At 47.4% G+C, this 17,933-nt stretch overlaps 1 protein-coding gene across 4 annotated transcripts in view; it reads right to left on the reverse strand.

Moving 5' to 3' along the window:
* LOC127005150 (tyrosine-protein phosphatase 99A-like) overlaps window positions 1-17,614 on the reverse strand; it is a 107,834-nt gene extending 90,220 nt beyond the window's left edge. For all 4 annotated transcript variants that reach the window (XM_050873816.1, XM_050873792.1, XM_050873800.1 and 1 more), the window contains exon 1: window positions 17,419-17,614. In XM_050873816.1, the coding sequence (XP_050729773.1) occupies window positions 17,419-17,518 (100 nt within the window). In that variant the 5' untranslated portion in view covers window positions 17,519-17,614. The remainder of the gene's footprint in view (window positions 1-17,418) is intronic.
* Window positions 17,615-17,933: the final 319 nt, after the last annotated feature.

Raw genomic sequence — 17,933 nt, forward strand, 5'->3', positions numbered from 1 at the left:
CTAATCTCTCAGTCGATCTGGCTCCCTGTCTGGCTTTCTTTATACTTTCTTTCTTCCCTTCCTTTTTACCTGCCAGTCGATTACTTGATCAAAGCGAGCAGATTATAAATGACCCGTCACACGCTTACTTAAAAGTTTTCCCGTTGGCGAGACACATACGTTCTTGTCTCGCCGTTATTAACACCGTCCCGAACCCTCTGGACTCAATCAGTTCAGTTAATTATTCATAGCTGGGTAAAGAATCGCATGAGTTTTCCGTTTCTGAATCACGCTCGTTCTGTTTTGCACGTTTCTCCACTTCTCAGACTTCTTAACTCTCTCTCTGAAGAAGCCAATTGTACCTTCTAACAATTTTAAAGTGTCCTTACCCTTACACCCACCCACCCACACACACACACACACACACACAAACGCCCACACATCCTTCCCTCCCTCTCAGTGTCTCCAACATCCCTGGCCCACCATTCCCTGCAGAGAGAGAGAGAGAGTCCTTCACACCAACTTCCAGCGTCAGCATCGTGTCCCTCTCACTCCAGCAGCCATCCAGCCACTCGGGGCGGAGGGCGACACGCAGCGTATAAGGAAGAGGCGTGAGTGAGTGAGTGCTCGAGGTCCTTTCCTTCGCCCCCTTGTACCTACAGCTGCAACATTTCAGGGCGGCTGGCCAAGGTGTCCCCGGGAGGTGGGTAAAATAGGATTGCATTTCTCCATTCTTTCCTGAGCTCCTGCGGGCGTGAAATAGACGACGGGGAAGGGATACGAATAACCTTGTGAGACACTTTACGAGAAGGACCCCGCAAGAATATCAACGACGCTCATCCGAAATATTCTTTGTGACAGATTTTTATCCCTACGCGGGCGCCATCGTTGAGAGAGAGAGAGAGAAAAAAAAACCTGTCCCCTCCGCCCTTAGCTATAGTTGTATGTCCCTCACCCACCCACACACACACACACACAAAGGAAGAAGAGGAGGAGAGTCGGTGGAATGGATTGGCTCGTTCACACACTCTCTCTCTCTCTCTCTCTCTCTCTCTCTCTCTCTCTCTCTCTCTCTCTCTCTCTCTCTCTCTCTCTCTCTCTCTCTCTCTCTCTCTCTCTCTCTCTCTCTCTCTCTCAGGCAGGTCCTCCTTAGACTGGCCTTCACAGTTTGCTTATCATTCTTCTCTCTATATAAAGTTGAGTGAGACATTAAACCCGAAGTGATCGTTAAAAGTTGGACCCTTGACAAAGAATAAGTTTCCCTCACTCTTCCTTCCTCTCCCTCTCTATCTATCTATCTATCTCTAACGATCTACATTTCTATCTTTCTGTCTTTCTTTTCTTTCTTTCGAACTTCCACTCTCATCCGCACAGACACGCCCACCTCCTCCATCTCCTCTTCCTCCTCCTCCTCCTCTTCCTTCCTCTCTCTCTCTCTCTCTCTCTCTCTCTCTCTCTCTCTCTCTCTCTCTCTCTCTCTCTCTCTCTCTCTCTCTCTCTCTCTCTCTCTCTCTCTCTCTCTCTCTCTCTCTCTTTTCCCCAAACAGATACCGACCCTCACCTAGAGACGCCTTCTTATCTAATTCCTCCTTCCTTCCTTTCTTCCTTCCTTATTTCCTTTCTTCCTTCCACCTCCCCGGGACTGTATAACTTAATCGTGCGTTCCCTTCACTCTCTTTGTCTCCCTTTTTGCCTTCCGTCCCTACCCCCAAACACACACAAACACACAGACACCCATCTACGCTTCCTCCTTCTCCTTCCTTCCTTCTACCTCCCTGGGACTGCATAACTAAATCGAGTCCCCTTCACACGTCTATCCTTTTATTATTCACTCTTACGAACACATCCACACATACAGACGCACTTCTTCAATTTCTTCTCATTCTCTTCCTCCTCCTTTTTCCGTTCCTTCTACCTTCCTGGGACTGCATAACTTAATCGCTCGTCCCCTTCTCTCTCTCTCTCTCTCTCTCTCTCTCTCTCTCTCTCTCTCTCTCTCTCTCTCTCTCTCTCTCTCTCTCTCTCTCTTCGCCTTCCGTCCCTACCCCCAAAGGCCTGGCGGCGCTCCATGTCTATGTAAATGAGCCCGTGTTTTGTAGCGCCTCGCCGGGGAACAGAGGCTGATGGCTTATCTCTCTTATCAGACGGGAGGTAGAGAGGCGTAAGCTGTGATTGGAACTTTCCCGGATGCAAGAAAAAAAAAGAATATAATGCGAAACTTAAAGGGGGATGAACGAGAGAGACAGAGAGAAGAAGGAGGAGGAGGAGGAGGAGGAAGAGGAGGAGATGATGGTGGCGGTGGTGGGGGTGGTGGGAGGGAAATGGAGGAGGAAAATGATAATGGTGATGAGGAGGAGAGGTTGATGCTGCCGGTGGTGGTGGTGGTGGTGGTGAGGATGGGGGACTATTGTTGTTGTTGTTGTTGTTTGTTTTGCTGTTTTTCCTTCTCCAATTGATTGCTGTTTTTGTCATTGTTTGCGATTATAATATTGTTGCTGTGTTAAGTCTTGTTGTTGGTGATGTTCTTGTTGTTGAACGCCTACCCTTGTTGTTGATACTACTACAATAATAGCTTTAGTGGTGGTGGTGGTGGTGGTGACAGGAGTTCGGGGCGTAGTATAGCAGTAGTAGTAGTAGTAGTAGTAGTAGTAGTAGTAGTAGTAGTAGTAGTAGTAGTAGTAGTAGTAGTAGTAGTAGTAGTAGTAGTAGTAGTAGTAGTAGTAGTAGTAGTAGTAGTAGTAGTAATAGTAGTAGTAGTAGTAGTAGTAGTAGTAGTAGTAGTAGTAGTAGTAGTAGTAGTAGTAGTAGTAGTAGTAGTAGTAGTAGTAGTAGTAGTAGTAGTAGTAGTAGTAGTAGTAGCAGTAGTAGTAGTAATAGTAGCGCTGGTGGTGGTACAGGAGGAAAGAAAGACACAGTAGTGGTGGTGGTGGTAGTAGCGGTGGTGGTGGTGATGTTGGTGGTAGTAGTGGCGATGTTAGCGGTTTCAGTGGCAGTTGCAGCAGTGGTAGTACTGGCAGTAGTAGTGGTGGTAGTGGTGAAGGAGGAGGAGGAGGAGGAGGAGGAGGTGGAGGAGGAGGATGAGGAGGAGGAGGAAGCGGCAGGTTAAGGGATAGGTCTTTGGTAGGTAGCAACGTGGTCTGTCTGCTTCCCGTGCCCGAGGCGGAGGGGCGAAAGGGCACAGTGGGTCAAGGTTAGGACTGCAGGAGGAGGAGGAGAAGGAGGAGGAGGGGGAGGAGGAGGAGGAGGAGGTTTGGTTGCAGGGAAGGGTACACTGAAACGAAGAAGAGATAATTGCGAAGGAGGAGGAAGAGGAGGTGGAGGAAGAGGAAGAAGCGGAGGGGTAGAGGGAGGAGGAGGAGGAGGGGGAGGAGCAGGAGGAGGAAGAGGAGGAGGAGAAGGAGAAAAGGGGGGTAAGAGGGGAAAGGATGAGGGTTTGTTGCATGAGGGCGAAGAGGGGGGGAAGGAAGGGGGAGGAGGAGGGGGAAGGAGGAGAAGGGGGAAAGGGGGGAGGGGACGAGAGGAGGCAGGAATGTTCTTGGATTTTTCCTTTCTCACGATGGCCAACACGTGGAAACAAGGAAACATGGACTAGCAGGCAGCAGAAAGCCTGTTGGCTCATTACTAGGCTGCCTGCTTTCAGTGATTTAATCAATCCGTTTGCCATAGAAGTGGCTTGCAGGGAAGGATTAAAGCACTTGTGCACCTATTCTTGGATACGTTCAGTTCACTCTCGATGCAACAAAGTGGCGATCAATGCGTTTCTTGGATGAGTTGATGCTCTCTGCGCTAACCACTTCTGAAGGGAGGCTGTTCCAGTGGCGATCCACTCTATTCGAGAAATAACTCCTGCCGATGTCGGTATTGCATCGCTTTGCTTGAATTGTTTTTCCGTTGTTTCTTGTTCTCAGGTTAGTTTGTAGCGTGAAGAGCTTGGAGTGATCAACGTTGCTGAGCTTGTTCAGGTACTTAAAGACTTGTATCATGTCTCCTCGCAGTCGTCTCTTTTCCAACGTGAAGAGGTTGAGTCGCTCGAGTCACTCTTCATAGGGCTTCGTCCTCAGTGATGGTATCATCTTCGTGGCGCGGCGCTGTACTCTCTCAAGCAACTCAATGTCTTTCCTGTAATTTGGAGACCAGAATTGCACGGCGTATTCCAGGAGGGGCCTTACCAGCGAATTATACAAGGATAACATAACTCCCGGCGTCTTGTTTTCGAAGTTCCTCGCTATGAACCCAAGCATTGTATTGGCTTTCTTACAGGCGGACTTGCAGTGTTTTGTTTGTTTCAAGTCACTGCTGATGGTGACCCCGAGGTCTCTTTCCTCATTCACTACATGTAGTGGTTCGCCATCCGTGTGGTATGTGTGATTGCTGTTTCTGGATCCGATATACATTACTTTACATTTGGTAGCGTTGAAGGACATCTGCCATTTTTCCGACCACCGAGTGATCTGGTCCAGGTCTCTCTGGATAATTTCGCAGTCTGCCGTCGTGACGGCCTTCCCACCCGCCTTTGTATAGGACAGAAATGTCCTTTTTGACTTCAACGCTTCGAGGCACAGTAGTCTGGTGTCTGCGTGTGTTTTCTGTTGGAGGAGGAGCAAGAGGAGGAGGAGGAGGAGGAGGAGGAGGAGGAGGAGGAGGAGGAGGAGGAGGAGGAGGAAGAGGAGGAGGAGAAGGAGGAGGAAAAGGATAAAGAAAGGTAGGATGCAGTGGATGAGGAGGAGACAAAGAAAGAAGTGGAGAAGCAAGAGGAGGAGGAGGAGGAACACAAAGAAACACAAAGGAAGAACAAACAACAGCAGACCTGCTGGTCCTTACGAGGCTGTTTGTGACAAGCTACACTAACTATCTAATCAAAGGTGGAAGATGAAGGACAGCAAAGGCGAAGGCTCCTCCCCACCCAGGAGGAGGAGGAGGAGGAGGAGGAGGAGGAGAAGGACGCTGTCTTATAACGAGGTAATCTGCTTTAAGAGGCGGAAAAGGAGGACGATGATGATGATGATGAGGATAACGAAGGGGATGATGAAGGTGAAGATGATAAGGATGATGATGAAGAGAATGATGATGATGTTAATGATGATGATGATGGTGACGACTATAATGAAGGTGAAGATGATAAGGATAATGATGAAGAGAATGATGATGATGATGATGAGAGTGAGGATGATGATGATGAGGAGGAGGAGGAAGAGGAGGAGGAAAATGAGCTGGCAATTCGTACAAAAGAGGAAAAAGACAACAAAAGAAGTCAAAGGCGAAGGATGAAGAGGAGGGGGAAGAGGAGGAGGAGAAGGAGTAGAAGAGGGAGGAAAAGAAGAAACCTAAAGTGATGGGAATAGCAGGTAACAAAGCATGTTGGGCCATAACGAGGTTACCTGCTTCAGGAGAAACAGGCGGAGGATGAGGAGAACGAAGAGTGGAAGGAGGAGGAGGAGGAGGAGGAGGAGGGGGAGGAGGAAAGAGCAGGTAACAGAAAGTCTATTGGCTTATAACGAGGAGGAGTGGGAGGAGTGGTTGAGGGAGGAGGAGGAGAGGAAGAAAGGACAGGAGGCAGTAGTGACAGGGCAGGGTCGCGAAGGTTGAGCGGGAGCGTGGGTTAAGGGGAGGAAGACTCACGGGGCGGTGAGGGCAGAAGGCGGGAGTTATGGGGTGGGGGCAGGACACAGAACGGTGGTAGGGGGCTGGAAGGAGCCACTACCAAGCCCAGGTCGGCGGCGGCAGCGGTGGCGGCGGCGGGAGCAGCTAAGCACCAGTGGCCGTGACCCTTCCCTGAGAGGCGGCGTGTCGGAATTTTCGTCCTACAGCCACAAAAACTGGCCCGGGACCCCGCTGCTTGCCGGGGCTGCGAGGAAGCTGGCAAACCCTTGAGGTGAGGCTCCCGGGTGCTCTTGTGAGTTGTCTGGAGCAGGTCTGGCACGGAGCGGAGCCTTGCAGGGACGGCCGGGGAGCAACATAATGATGGACCGGCATTCGCGAGCGGCAGAGAAAATTAAATATTCATCCAGGCGTGCGAGGAGGCGCCCCCAGATAAGGCGGGGCAGTGAAGGCAAAATGTCGGGAAAAAAAGTCTTGAGGAGTGTTTCAGAGTAATATCAAGGAGGAGGGATAAAAGTGGCTGTGTTAGAGATCAAAGGTGCGTGAGGGTGAGGGAGAGGAGGGACCTGCGGGGCGGGGCGGGGCGGGGCAGCCTCGGGGCCTCGTGCCGGGGAGGTGAAGGCCCTTGACTGGTAACAAGGGGCGGCGGGCTCACCAAGACCTACAGTGCGTGCTGGCAATGCTTTAAAGACGCTTAGATCATTCACAATAGCTTCGAACCTCCCCTATGACCTTACCTGACCTTAGTAGAGCTCACAATACCTTACCACGACCTTAGTAGCGCTCCCTCAGACCTACATAGCGCGCTGGCGACAGTTCAAAGGCACTTAGATCTCTTACATTGGCTTCGAACCTCCCTTATGACCTTACCTGACCTTATATAATATTAGTAGTGCTCACAAGACCTTACCATGACCTTACTAACGCTCCCTCAGAACTATACTGCCTCCATTCCCTTTACCTCCACTTCTCACCATCCTCCATCCCCCCTTACCTCCACCCCAGTTACCTCCACCTATCCATTACTTCCACCTCCCCCTTACCTTCACATCCTTTATCTCCACCTTCCCCTTATCCTCATCCTCTTACCTCCATCTCCCCTTTCCTTCATCCCCCTTTACCTCCACCTCATCCTTCCTCCACACCCCTTACCTCCACCTCCCCTTCTCTTTTCTCCCTCTCCTCTCCCTCTCCCTCCACCTGTCTAGCCGTCACAACCTGTATATGAAGGAGGAGGAGGAGGAGAAGGAGGAGGAGGGGGAAGAAGAGGAGGAGATGGAGGAGGAAGAGGTGTGCAGCCGTGGCCACCTCCGTCCTTTGTTCATTCTGAGGCTCACTCTCACTAATACTTCTTCTCCTCCTCCTCCTCCTCCTCCTCCTCCTCCTCCTCCTCCTCCTTCTCCTCCTCCTTCTTCCTCCTCCTCCTCCTCAGCGTTTGTGGCACATGACGAGGCTCCAAGATCAATGTTTTTTTTTATATACTTTTTGTTTTATTTTATTGACCAAAACATAATGGTCAGTTAATATTTTTTTTTTTTTTTAGTAAATGAGTGAATTATGCGTGTTGTAAATCATGGGTCCTCTCTCTCTCTCTCTCTCTCTCTCTCTCTCTCTCTCTCTCTCTCTCTCTCTCTCTCTCTCTCTCTCTCTCTCTCTCTCTCTCTCTCTCTCTCTCTCTCTCTCTCTCTCTCTCTCTCTCTCTCTCTCTCTCTCTCTCTCTGATAATGGGCTCTTCAAAACACACACACACACACACACACACACACACACACACACACACACACACACACACACACACACACACACACACACACACAGACACACACACACACACACATACACCCACTCACCCACCCACCTACCCACCCACCCATCCCAACACACACACACACACACACACACACACGACAATGGGTGAAATAATTCAGAAATGATAGTTACGGTACGCCCGCTCCCCCCTTCCCCTTCCCTCCCCCCTCTCCCCTCCATAACTTCCCTTTTACTGGGCGCTCTCACAAAATAACCCTAAATAACACTATTATTATGCACTTATAGGGATGTTTTTTTAATGAGAGGAACCCATAGAAGTGGTTTACTCTTTTTTTTTTCTCTCTTTATTTTATCCCAGGAGAGCGAGAGAGAGGGAGGAAATAAGGGAGGGAGGGGGAGAGAGAGAGAGAGAGAGAGAGAGAGAGAGAGAGAGAGAGAGAGAGAGAGCACCCACCCTCCCACCCGCCCACCTCCACACACACACACACACACACACGTCCACGATAGGAGTGGTATATAGAAAGGATTATGAATATATGAAAAACGAGAGTATGACACGTAACGCTTGCTGACCCCTGCTGCCCCGTCCTCCTCCCTCCACTCTCCCACCTCTCACTCCCTTTCCTCTCCTCTTCCACCCACCCGCCCACACATCCAACCCCCCTCTCCCTCCTTCTCCCTCTCCCCCCCCCTCTCTCTCTCGTTTAAGTGCGGAACACAACAGCAGAGCACACGCTAATATGGAAAATAACTATACAATGCCCTCGCTCCCACCGCCACCACCACCGTCCCCAACCCTGTCATCACCATCCGCACCATTAGCAGCGTCATCACTAATACCCCGCGCGCCGAGGCAGTCACCATAACCCTCACCAAAGCCGTTTTTCCATCACCAACAATAACAATGCTAATAAACGCGCTGCCCATATGTACGTATAGTAGTAATGCTGTTGTGTTTTTTTAAAGGGTCGGAATGGAATGCGTTTTTGAAGGTGGAGGGAAGGAAACCCGTGTAGCTATAGTGCGTTTCTGTGCTTCTGGATTTTAAAATTGATGGAATAGACTGCGTTTTTGAAGGTGGATTGAACGAGACTGTATGGCCAGAGTGCTTTTCTGTGCTTTTGGATTCATCGTAGACTTAACTTTTCTTTTCGAGTCGCCAAGGAAGTTGAACCCAGAGTGAGTCTCCTGAAGGGTTCTCAACTAAACTTGCAGTCTCTAGAGAGGCGAAGGGTGAGAGAAGACGTGATCGAAGTCTATAAATGGATGAAGGCTTTAACACCCATCCACCCACCCACACACACATATACACTCACATACCCGCCCCCACACCCACACCCATACACACACGTCGACGGAAATCATTCATTCTTGCCTCGCTTCTGATATTCACGAGTGGTGGTGAACTGACGCTGACGAGTCATAGGAAGGGGACGGAAGGAATGAACGGCTCTGGCCAAACACACCGCGGAATGAAGGAGCGTGGCAGACGAGATAGGGAGAGGCCAGAGGTAAGGGAGGTGAGGAGGGTTGAGGTATCTTGAGAAGGTCCGTACGAGTGTGTGTGGGGGTCCTGGCGTCAAGACTCACCACACAAGGAATCTACGACGTTAATCTGACATTCTTTCCCCCTAGACGAGTTGGAAATAATCTCCCTGCGTCTTCCGCGGGTGATTTATGTGGTAATTCCGCGAGGACAAGGGAGGGCGAGAGAGAGAGGGAGGGAGGGAGAGAGGGGAAGATGGAAGGGTAAGGGCGGTGGTTAGTCTGCAGGGAAGGGAAACACAACAACAGTAGAATTAATGTAAACATGACTTGTATGGTTTCCCTACAGAGTGTTGTTCCAGACTAATGGATGCGTACATCAGGCAGACAGTGTGTGCACAGTCAACATTCGGAAGTATCAGGGAGACGGAGACGAGGCGGGGCGGGGTAGGGCACTGGACGGATGGGGGGCCGGCGGTGGCGGGGACAGGGGCGGGGGCGGGGGCGGGGGCGGGGGCGGGGGCGGCGAGGGAAGCGACTGACTAACTTGAGATGTAAATATGATGTAAAAATAAATCGCCGTGATGAATGTCGCTCTCCCTCAGTGCGGGTTTAACGATCCTTTAGAGAAAGGTGTGTGAGAGAGAGAGAGAGAGAGAGAATCAAAATCAGAAACTTTATTTCCATTTATACAATGGTTATTCTTTACTGGCTTAAAACTATTAAACACGGTATATGGAGTACGATAAAATTTACAGATAATCCTTAAAATATAACTAGAATATAATTGCTGCTAAAAATAAAGTGTGGATTAATATCTAAGACATGCAAAACATTATATGATAAAATGTAATAAGAGTAATCAGTACGATTAGTTTACTGAGCTATCTTGCGAGAGGTGTTTCTTCAGATTGACCTTAAAGGTATGCAAACTGTGACAATTCTTTACTTTTGTGGGGAGGTTATTCCATAGTTTTGGCCCTCTGACTGTGATAGATCGGGACCCAATGTCGGTGTGTGTTTTTGGTACACAGAGGAGATTTTGTTGTCTTGTGTTTGTGTCAACTATTTGTCCTACTTGTGGAAAGGAGAATAGCCATTCAGGAAAATGCTTCTTCAGTGCTTTGAATACTATGATGCATTGTTCAAAAATGCACTTCTGCTCAATATTTGGCCATTGTAGTTCCTTTAAGAGTGGGCTAACATGGTCAAACTTGGCTCCTCCAGTAACCACTTTTGCAGCAAAATTCTGTAGCTTCTGAACCCTATTCAGCTGTGTGATATTTGTGGTGCCCCAAACAGTTATCCCATAGTTAAGGTGACTTGAAGCAAGTGTCTGAACCACTATTAGCCTGGCTTCTCTGCTGAGCAAGTCTTGAAAACGATTGATGTACATAAGCATGCCAGATACTTTTTTACTAATTTCTGTCACGTGCATATCAAACAACATGTTACTGTCGAAATGTAGCCCCAAGTTTTTGACATTTTGGCAAGGTTTAACTAAGGCACCCCCTACTTTGATTGTGGTGTTATCCGGTATTCGTAATATCAGAGCTCTTGTGCCTAGAAATATACATTGAGTCTTTTTGGAGTTCAGCAAGAGACCGTTCCTGTTAAAATTGTTTTTAATTTTTTCTAACGTCTGTTCTGTTCTAAGAATTAATTCAGGTAGATTTTCAGAATTTCCAGTATGAATGAATTGTGTGTCGTCAGCATACTGTATAATAAAACATTCTTTAATTTCTTGTGACAGGTCATTTACGTAAACGTTAAATAGCAAAGGGCCGAGAATAGATCCTTGCGGGACTCCAAAAGATACTTCTAGTGTAGAGGACAAATTTCCCCCAATTCGCATCGACTGAGTCCTGTTACACAAATAATATTTAAACCAAAATATATTGATTCCTAGTTTGTTACATTTTCTAAGTAGAATGTTATGGCTGACACTGTCAAAAGCTTTAGATAAGTCGCAAAGAGTTAAAAGAGATATTTCTCTTTTGTCCATGGTGTAGTAAATCTTTTTAGAAACTTGAAAGAGTGCAGTCTCAGTAGATAAGTTTGGTCTGAAGCCATGTTGAGTACTGCTAAAGAGGCAATTCTTTTCCATAAATTGGACCAATTGAGTTGCGACAATCTTTTCTAATATTTTCGATACAACTGGGAACAAGAAAATTGGCCTGTAGTTACCTACTTCTTCTGGATCTCCTTTCTTAAATATTGGTGTGACAATAGCATGTTTCCAGGCATTAGGAAAGATACCTGTTGTTATAGATGTATTTATGATACATGTGATGTATGGTAGAATTGCTGGCAGAGCGTCTTTGATGAATCTCAGGGGAATATTGTCAGATCCATATGAATTGGATTCCTTGAGGTGCTTTATAGTGAGAATGATTGTGTCAGTATCGGTGGGCTGGGGTCGAAAGGTGTTACGACTGTTATTGTTTTCAGGGTGTGAGTTATCGTGATTGTTTATTAGACTGTTTTGAGATTCCTCGAAAGCTTTTTTTCCAACTTTAGCAAAGAAATTATTGAAGTCTTCGACATTGCATTCCTGATATACTTTATTAGCTTGTTTCTTTGTATTAGGAACTATTTCTCTCAAGATTTTCCACACAGCTGTTGTGTTACCTCTGGACGTGTTAAGTCTATCTTTATTACAGTCCGTCCTGGCAGTACCCATCATGGGTTTGACTTTTTTCTTTAGGACTTTATATTCTTGTTGTAGGCTTATGTTATATCTATCGTGTTTTAGAGTTTTCTGTTTGGTGTTCCTTTCTTTCATGACGTGGTGAATTTCTTCAGTTAACCATGGAGCGGGAGGCCTTCTTAACTCTTTGGTTACCATCGGGGCACAAAGGTCAAGACATGAGCAGAAAATGTTAGTAAATAAACTTGTCTGTACGTTAACATCATCAGTATTAAAGATTTGTCTTAAGTTCATCGTCTCTTTGTAAAGTGCATTACAAAATACGGTTAGGGAGTAATTTCCTAGACTTCGTTTTGTTACAACAGTTGGTTGGTAACACTTAGGCTTACGTACATTGTAGTGACATAAATTAGGTCATGGTCTGCAATGGAGCGTGGATGAACATCAGAGGTTATAACTGTATCTGGCCTGTTAGTAACAATAACATCAAGGAGCGTTGCAGTGTTAGCCGTAACTCTCGTGGGATTTTGAATAAGCTGAGAAAATTTCTTCCTGAGTTTACTTGCGGTACATAAATAATCATCGTTGAGGTCGCCGAGCAAAAAGAACGTTTTCTTTCGAAAACATACTAATCTAAGAATATCCTGAATATAATCAAATGATTCTTGTGTTGCTTTGGGGTGGCGGTATAGACATCTTACGATGATAGATGGCATTTTTCGGTGTTGTATGGTGACCCAGACATCCTCAATACCTGGTGGCCTGCTAACAGAGTGTGTGGGGAGAAGAGTAACACTCAGGTAGTCCTTAACATAAATACAAACTCACCACCCCGTCCAGTGTCATACCGGTATACTTAATATTGTGGAAGATAAATAAGTTGGTCTGGAGTATGATGAAGGAGCCACGTCTCACTGACACAAAGGACATCTATGTGTCTATCTATCACTAACAGTTCAACCTCTACTTTGTTTCCTAGGAGGCTCTGCGCATTAATGTGTTCTATGGTCAGATAATCGTTTTCATTGTCCTTTCACTGTATTACTTCTGGCGTTTTCTTCTTTGCCGGACTCCTACTGGTTATAGTAATTGCACAGACGGTTCTTATGACCAAGCTTACGACACATACCACATCGTAACCTATGGTCAAACCTGCACTGAGCCTGTCGGTGGTTAAATTCACCACAGTTGAAGCAGCCGTGGAGAACGTGGTGATGCCCATATTGCCAGTGAGAGAGAGAGAGAGAGAGAGAGAGAGAGAGAGAGAGAGAGAGAGAGAGAGAGAGAGAGAGAGAGAGAGAGAGAGAGAGAGAGAGAGAGAGAGAGAGAGAGAGAGAGAGAGAGACACACACACACACACACACACACACACACACACACACACACACACACACATACACACATACAAACCTCTTCCCTCACACTCTCTCCCCCCCCCCACACATCCTTCCCCCCCTCTCCCCCCCACACCCACCCACTATACGCAAATCATCCGTGCACTGATCATATTCCCGTCCACGCGCCTCAAACCAGCTGATGAACTGCATTGCGAGATTTGAAAGTTTTACGCTTATTCATGAGACACATTCAGCGGAAGCATCAGCGATTAGTTATTGGGCAAACGTCACTGGTTCTGTAGCCTCGGTGAAGCTGGCGGGCACCTACACACGAATATATTCAGAAGGATAAGGGGAAGCTGGAAGAGGCCTCCCAGCTATCTATAACTCTGTCTAACCTCCATTTAAAGGTTTCAGTTGCGTTTGCAGTGACTATATATTCGCTTAGTCGTCCTACTTCCCCACTACTCCATTCGAGGAAGGGTGAGGAAAATGAAAATAAAAAAGGAGAAGGAGAAGGAGGAGGAGGAGGAGGAAGAGGAAGAGGAAGAGGAGGAGGAGGGGGAGGAGGAGGAGGAGGAGGTTGGTAGAGAGTGGAACAAGTTGGGGGATGAAGCGCCAGGTGGAATATAGGTGGATCCATTTTTGGAGTGAATTTCCATTATTTGAGGCGTGCGAGCCTAGCATTCACCACGCCATGGACAACGTCGGTTTGAATCCCCACGTTACCACCTGGGATTTTTCAGTCACCGCCGAGTGGCCTAAGACTACCCACATGCTGTCCAGAAGACCACCCATCAACCCGGACTCTAGAAAAAACCGTCCAAGTGAATCAAGAATGAGTTCCGGGGGGCAGCATGAGCAAAGGCTAACTGGCGCCACTATTAAAATTGCCTGCGCCATAACGGGCTTCGGCCGACAACCAGGCTCCTGAAGAAAGCCTACCGGCGCAACAGGCCGAGAAGTAAAAAAACAACAACAAAACGAGTGAAGGGCAGAGCGTTTTCCATCAAGGTACATTTTGCTAATTCTCTTCCTGAACACGAATCTCTCCGCTTTATACTTACATGTATATAAAATGATTGGGTATAGGGGCCATAATTACATATCAGAGGTGCATCCATAGACTTGAACATACATAATAGCTAATGATCCTCACACTGAACTACACATACACCACTCTCTCCGCCCTGTCCACACGTTCCGCTGTGTTGAGATGTACGAAAGAAAAATTAATCACACCTTCAAAACATCGGGAAAAATATTCCATTCCATAAAGTTGCTGTTTTTTCCATGTTATGAATTTTGGTGCGGTGTAATTAAGTTTATTATTCAAGTTGGCCAAAGAAATGAGTCTCGGTGAATAAGAAGTCACTGGGGGAGGGAAGAGGGGGTGCATGGGGGAGGGGGAGGGGGGGTCTCGCATTGCTGGGGTAGTAATTATTTAGCGACCACAAAGACGTTCCTCTCTCTCTCTCTCTCTCTCTCTCTCTCTCTCTCTCTCTCTCTCTCTCTCTCTCTCTCTACTCTTCTTTATTCTTTTCCCCTCATTTCTCTTCTCTTTTCTTTTCTTTCTTTTTTTCTTTCAAAAGTCACACACACACACACACACACACACACACACACACACACACACACACACACACACACACACACACACACACACTCAATCCACATTCCCAACCCCCCACACAACCCCCACATTCCCCTCACTCAACCCCACCCACACACCCATCCATCCACACACCCACACACTCACAAATAAGGCAAATATAGCACAGAGTAGCCAGGCGGGCGGGCGGGCAGCAGCTTCCCCTGGTGGTGGTGTTGGTCAGGCATTGGGTTCTTAAAGCTGAAACAAGACCCACACCGGCGGAGGGGCGAGGGCGGCGAGGAGGGGAGACAGCGGCGTGGAGGGAAGAGAGCTACGCAAGGGGAGACATGCAGCGGGCGGGGGAGCGCGGCTGGGAAGGGGGCGTTATCAGGGGAGGAGTAAAGGAAAAAGGTGAGGTGGGAAGGGTGAAAAAGAGAAGGGTTAGGGAAGTGCATGAGAAGGGTGAGGAAGGGAGAACAAAGGGCGAGGAAAATGAAAATCAGGAGAGAGAATAAGGAAAGGAAGAGGAGGAGGAGGAGGAGGAGGAGGAGGAGGTGTAGGGTGAAGAGGAAGGTGGTGTGGGAAGGGTGAAGAAGAGAAGGGTTAGGGAAGTGCATGAAAAGGGTGAGGAAGGGAGAGCATAAGGCGAGGAAAATGAAAATCAGGAGAGAGAATAAGGAAAGGAAGAGGAGGAGGAGGAGGAGGAGGAGGAGGAGGAAACATGGAAACATGGACTAGCAGGCAGCAGAAAGCCTGTTGGCTCATTACTAGGCTGCCTGCGTTCAGTGATTCAATCAATCCGTTTGCCATAGGAGTGGCTTGCAGGGAAGGATTAAAGCACTTGTGTATCTACTCTTGGGAACGTTCAGTTCACTCCCGATGCAGCAAAGTGGCGATCAATGCGTTTCTTGAAGGAGTTGATGGTCTCTGCGCTAACCACTTCTGCAGGAAGGCTGTTCCAGTGGCGAACAACTCTATTCGAGAAATAACTCCTGCCGATGTCGGTATTGCATCGCTTTGCTTGAATTGTTTTTCCGTTGTTTCTTGTTCTCAGGTTGGTTTGTAGCGTGAAGAGTTTGGAGTGATCAACGTTGCTGAGCTTGTTCAGGTACTTAAAGACTTGTATCATGTCTCCCCGCTGTCGTCTCTTTTCCAACGTGAAGAGGTTGAGTCGCTCGAGTCGCTCTTCATAGGGCTTCGTCCTCAGTGATGGTATCATCTTCGTGGCGCGGCGCTGTACTCTCTCAAGTAATTCAATGTCTTTCCTGTAATTAGGAGACCAGAATTGCACGGCGTATTCCAGGTGGGGCCTTACCAGCGAATTGTACAAGGATAACATAACTCCCGGCGTCTTGTATTCGAAGTTCCTCGATATGAACCCAAGAGGAGGAGGAGGAAGAGGATGAGGAGGAGGAGGAGGAGGAGGAGAAGGAGGAGGAGGAGGAGGAGGAGGTAGAAAGAGAAACAAGGTGGGGGATGCAGCCAGGCCATTGCAGGTGGATCCATTTTTTAGGTGATTTTCGATTATTTGAGGCGAATGAGATCACAACAAAAACAGAACGAGCGAGGGGCAGAACGTTTTCCATTAAGGTACGTTTTTTAATAACTGAAATGTCCCTCTAAAGAATGAATGAATAAACTAAGCATTGCAGCTCCCCATAAATAATGCATGAATGATTTATTACTTAGAGATGATTAAAGAGAAGATGCTGAGTTACCCGCGACTAACTTAATCCTCTTCCCCATAATAATTCATACACACCACTACCACTACTACTACCACTACTACTACTACTACTACTACTACTACTGCTGCTGCTACCTCTACTACTACTACTACTACTACTACTACTACTACTTCAACATAAGAAAACATGGGTATTATGGTAGTATTAGTATTTTAAGTGTTGGTGTTCGAGACGAATGGGCACCTAAAGTCTAGCTCCCTCAGCCTGTCATCGCCTGTATAACTCCGTTAAGTAAATACTCTCCATAATAACTCACATACATGTCTTTGTCAATTATAGAAAACATAGGTATTAGTTCTTCTAGTGTGGTGAGGGGTTGGTGTTGAGACGGTTGGGCACCTGTAGTCTAGTTCCCTCAGCATGTCATCGCCTGAATGCCTCACCTTTCAGCACTCAGTTTTCGGGCCGGCACAAATTCGTCACCTTCAGATAATTATTTCTGCGTCAATTTCCGGCTTATTGCAGCAGTCAGCGGCTGATCCCGTGAGCCGAGGGAGGGAATGACGTTGCGGAGGGGGGATGATACGTCCTGACATTTCAAGGCTAAGCCCCAGTGTTAATTAATTACCAGTAATACTCTCGCAATGCAGGTGACGAGCCAGTTGTTGCCGGCTGACTAGCGAGCCCCGGGATGAAGCGATGCGGGCGGGGCTGAGGGCCGGCCCGGGATGCTGCACTTCAAGTCACGGCCATGAAGGCAACGAATGCTTGCCTACTGAAGACTGGGATAATGAACTCCTAACTGCCTAGATTATGGCGGCATTCTCTCTCTCTCTCTCTCTCTCTCTCTCTCTCTCTCTCTCTCTCTCTCTCTCTCTCTCTCTCTCTCTCTCTCTCTCTCTCTCTCTCTCTCTCTCTCTCTCTCTCTAATTCACGAAATCTGCGACTGTTCCCTCTCGGCATAGTGTTTCTTGCGTCAAAGTTATTGCATGTGGCTTTCAGAACACTAAAATATGTCAATACACATAGTATCACACAATCAAATTTCTTATGGCGCGTATTAACTGATTATTGCTTTTTATAAACTCGATTAATGCATCTTTTCGTATAGTTAAAAGGTGGCAGATCATGGACTGAGCACAAATATATAAGTAAACCATCAGTGATTTTCTGTTTCCACAAAGAAAAGAGGAGCCGTCAAAACATGCTGAGTTTCCTTGTCACCAACCAGCGCGATGACCTACACTCGAGGCACAGTGACTTTAATCCTCTGCAATGGACGAGAACACACAAAAAACAAAAGGTCAGGCTACTCACGCTCTCTCAGGGTTATCATGTAGTAGGATTCCTTGGAGGGGTGACTCATGCCCAGGGCGTTGACGGCAACCACCCTGAAGGAGTACACAGTGAAGGGCATCAGATCCCCGACGGTGTACTGCGTGGCGTTGTTCTCCGTGGCGCGGCCGTTGTCCACGTCCCACACGCCATCCTCTCCCTTCCTGCGGGCGGAGACAAAAAAGATCTTGAGAGAGGGAAGGACATAGAGGCTAATCAACTGATGGAGTTTCCGGCCAGAAGGAGAGTTGAAGACCAAGGATGAGGTACAAGGGAACGGCCGACAATAATATTAATGTCTTAGAAGGAATCAGACTCAAGAAAAAGAAGAACACAAACTTTGGCATTGTCTCCATTGAATATTAACAGCAGGAGAGAAACTTAAATGAAGGGAAAGGTTAATGTGAACGAGCAGGGAGACTTATAAGAGAATGACATCAATAAAAAATCAGAATGTCTATAGAATATTAAGTGTAGACGATAATCTTTGATGAAGA

Source organism: Eriocheir sinensis, chromosome 3 (genome assembly GCF_024679095.1).
Source record: "Eriocheir sinensis breed Jianghai 21 chromosome 3, ASM2467909v1, whole genome shotgun sequence".
Lineage (NCBI taxonomy): Eukaryota > Metazoa > Arthropoda > Malacostraca > Decapoda > Varunidae > Eriocheir > Eriocheir sinensis.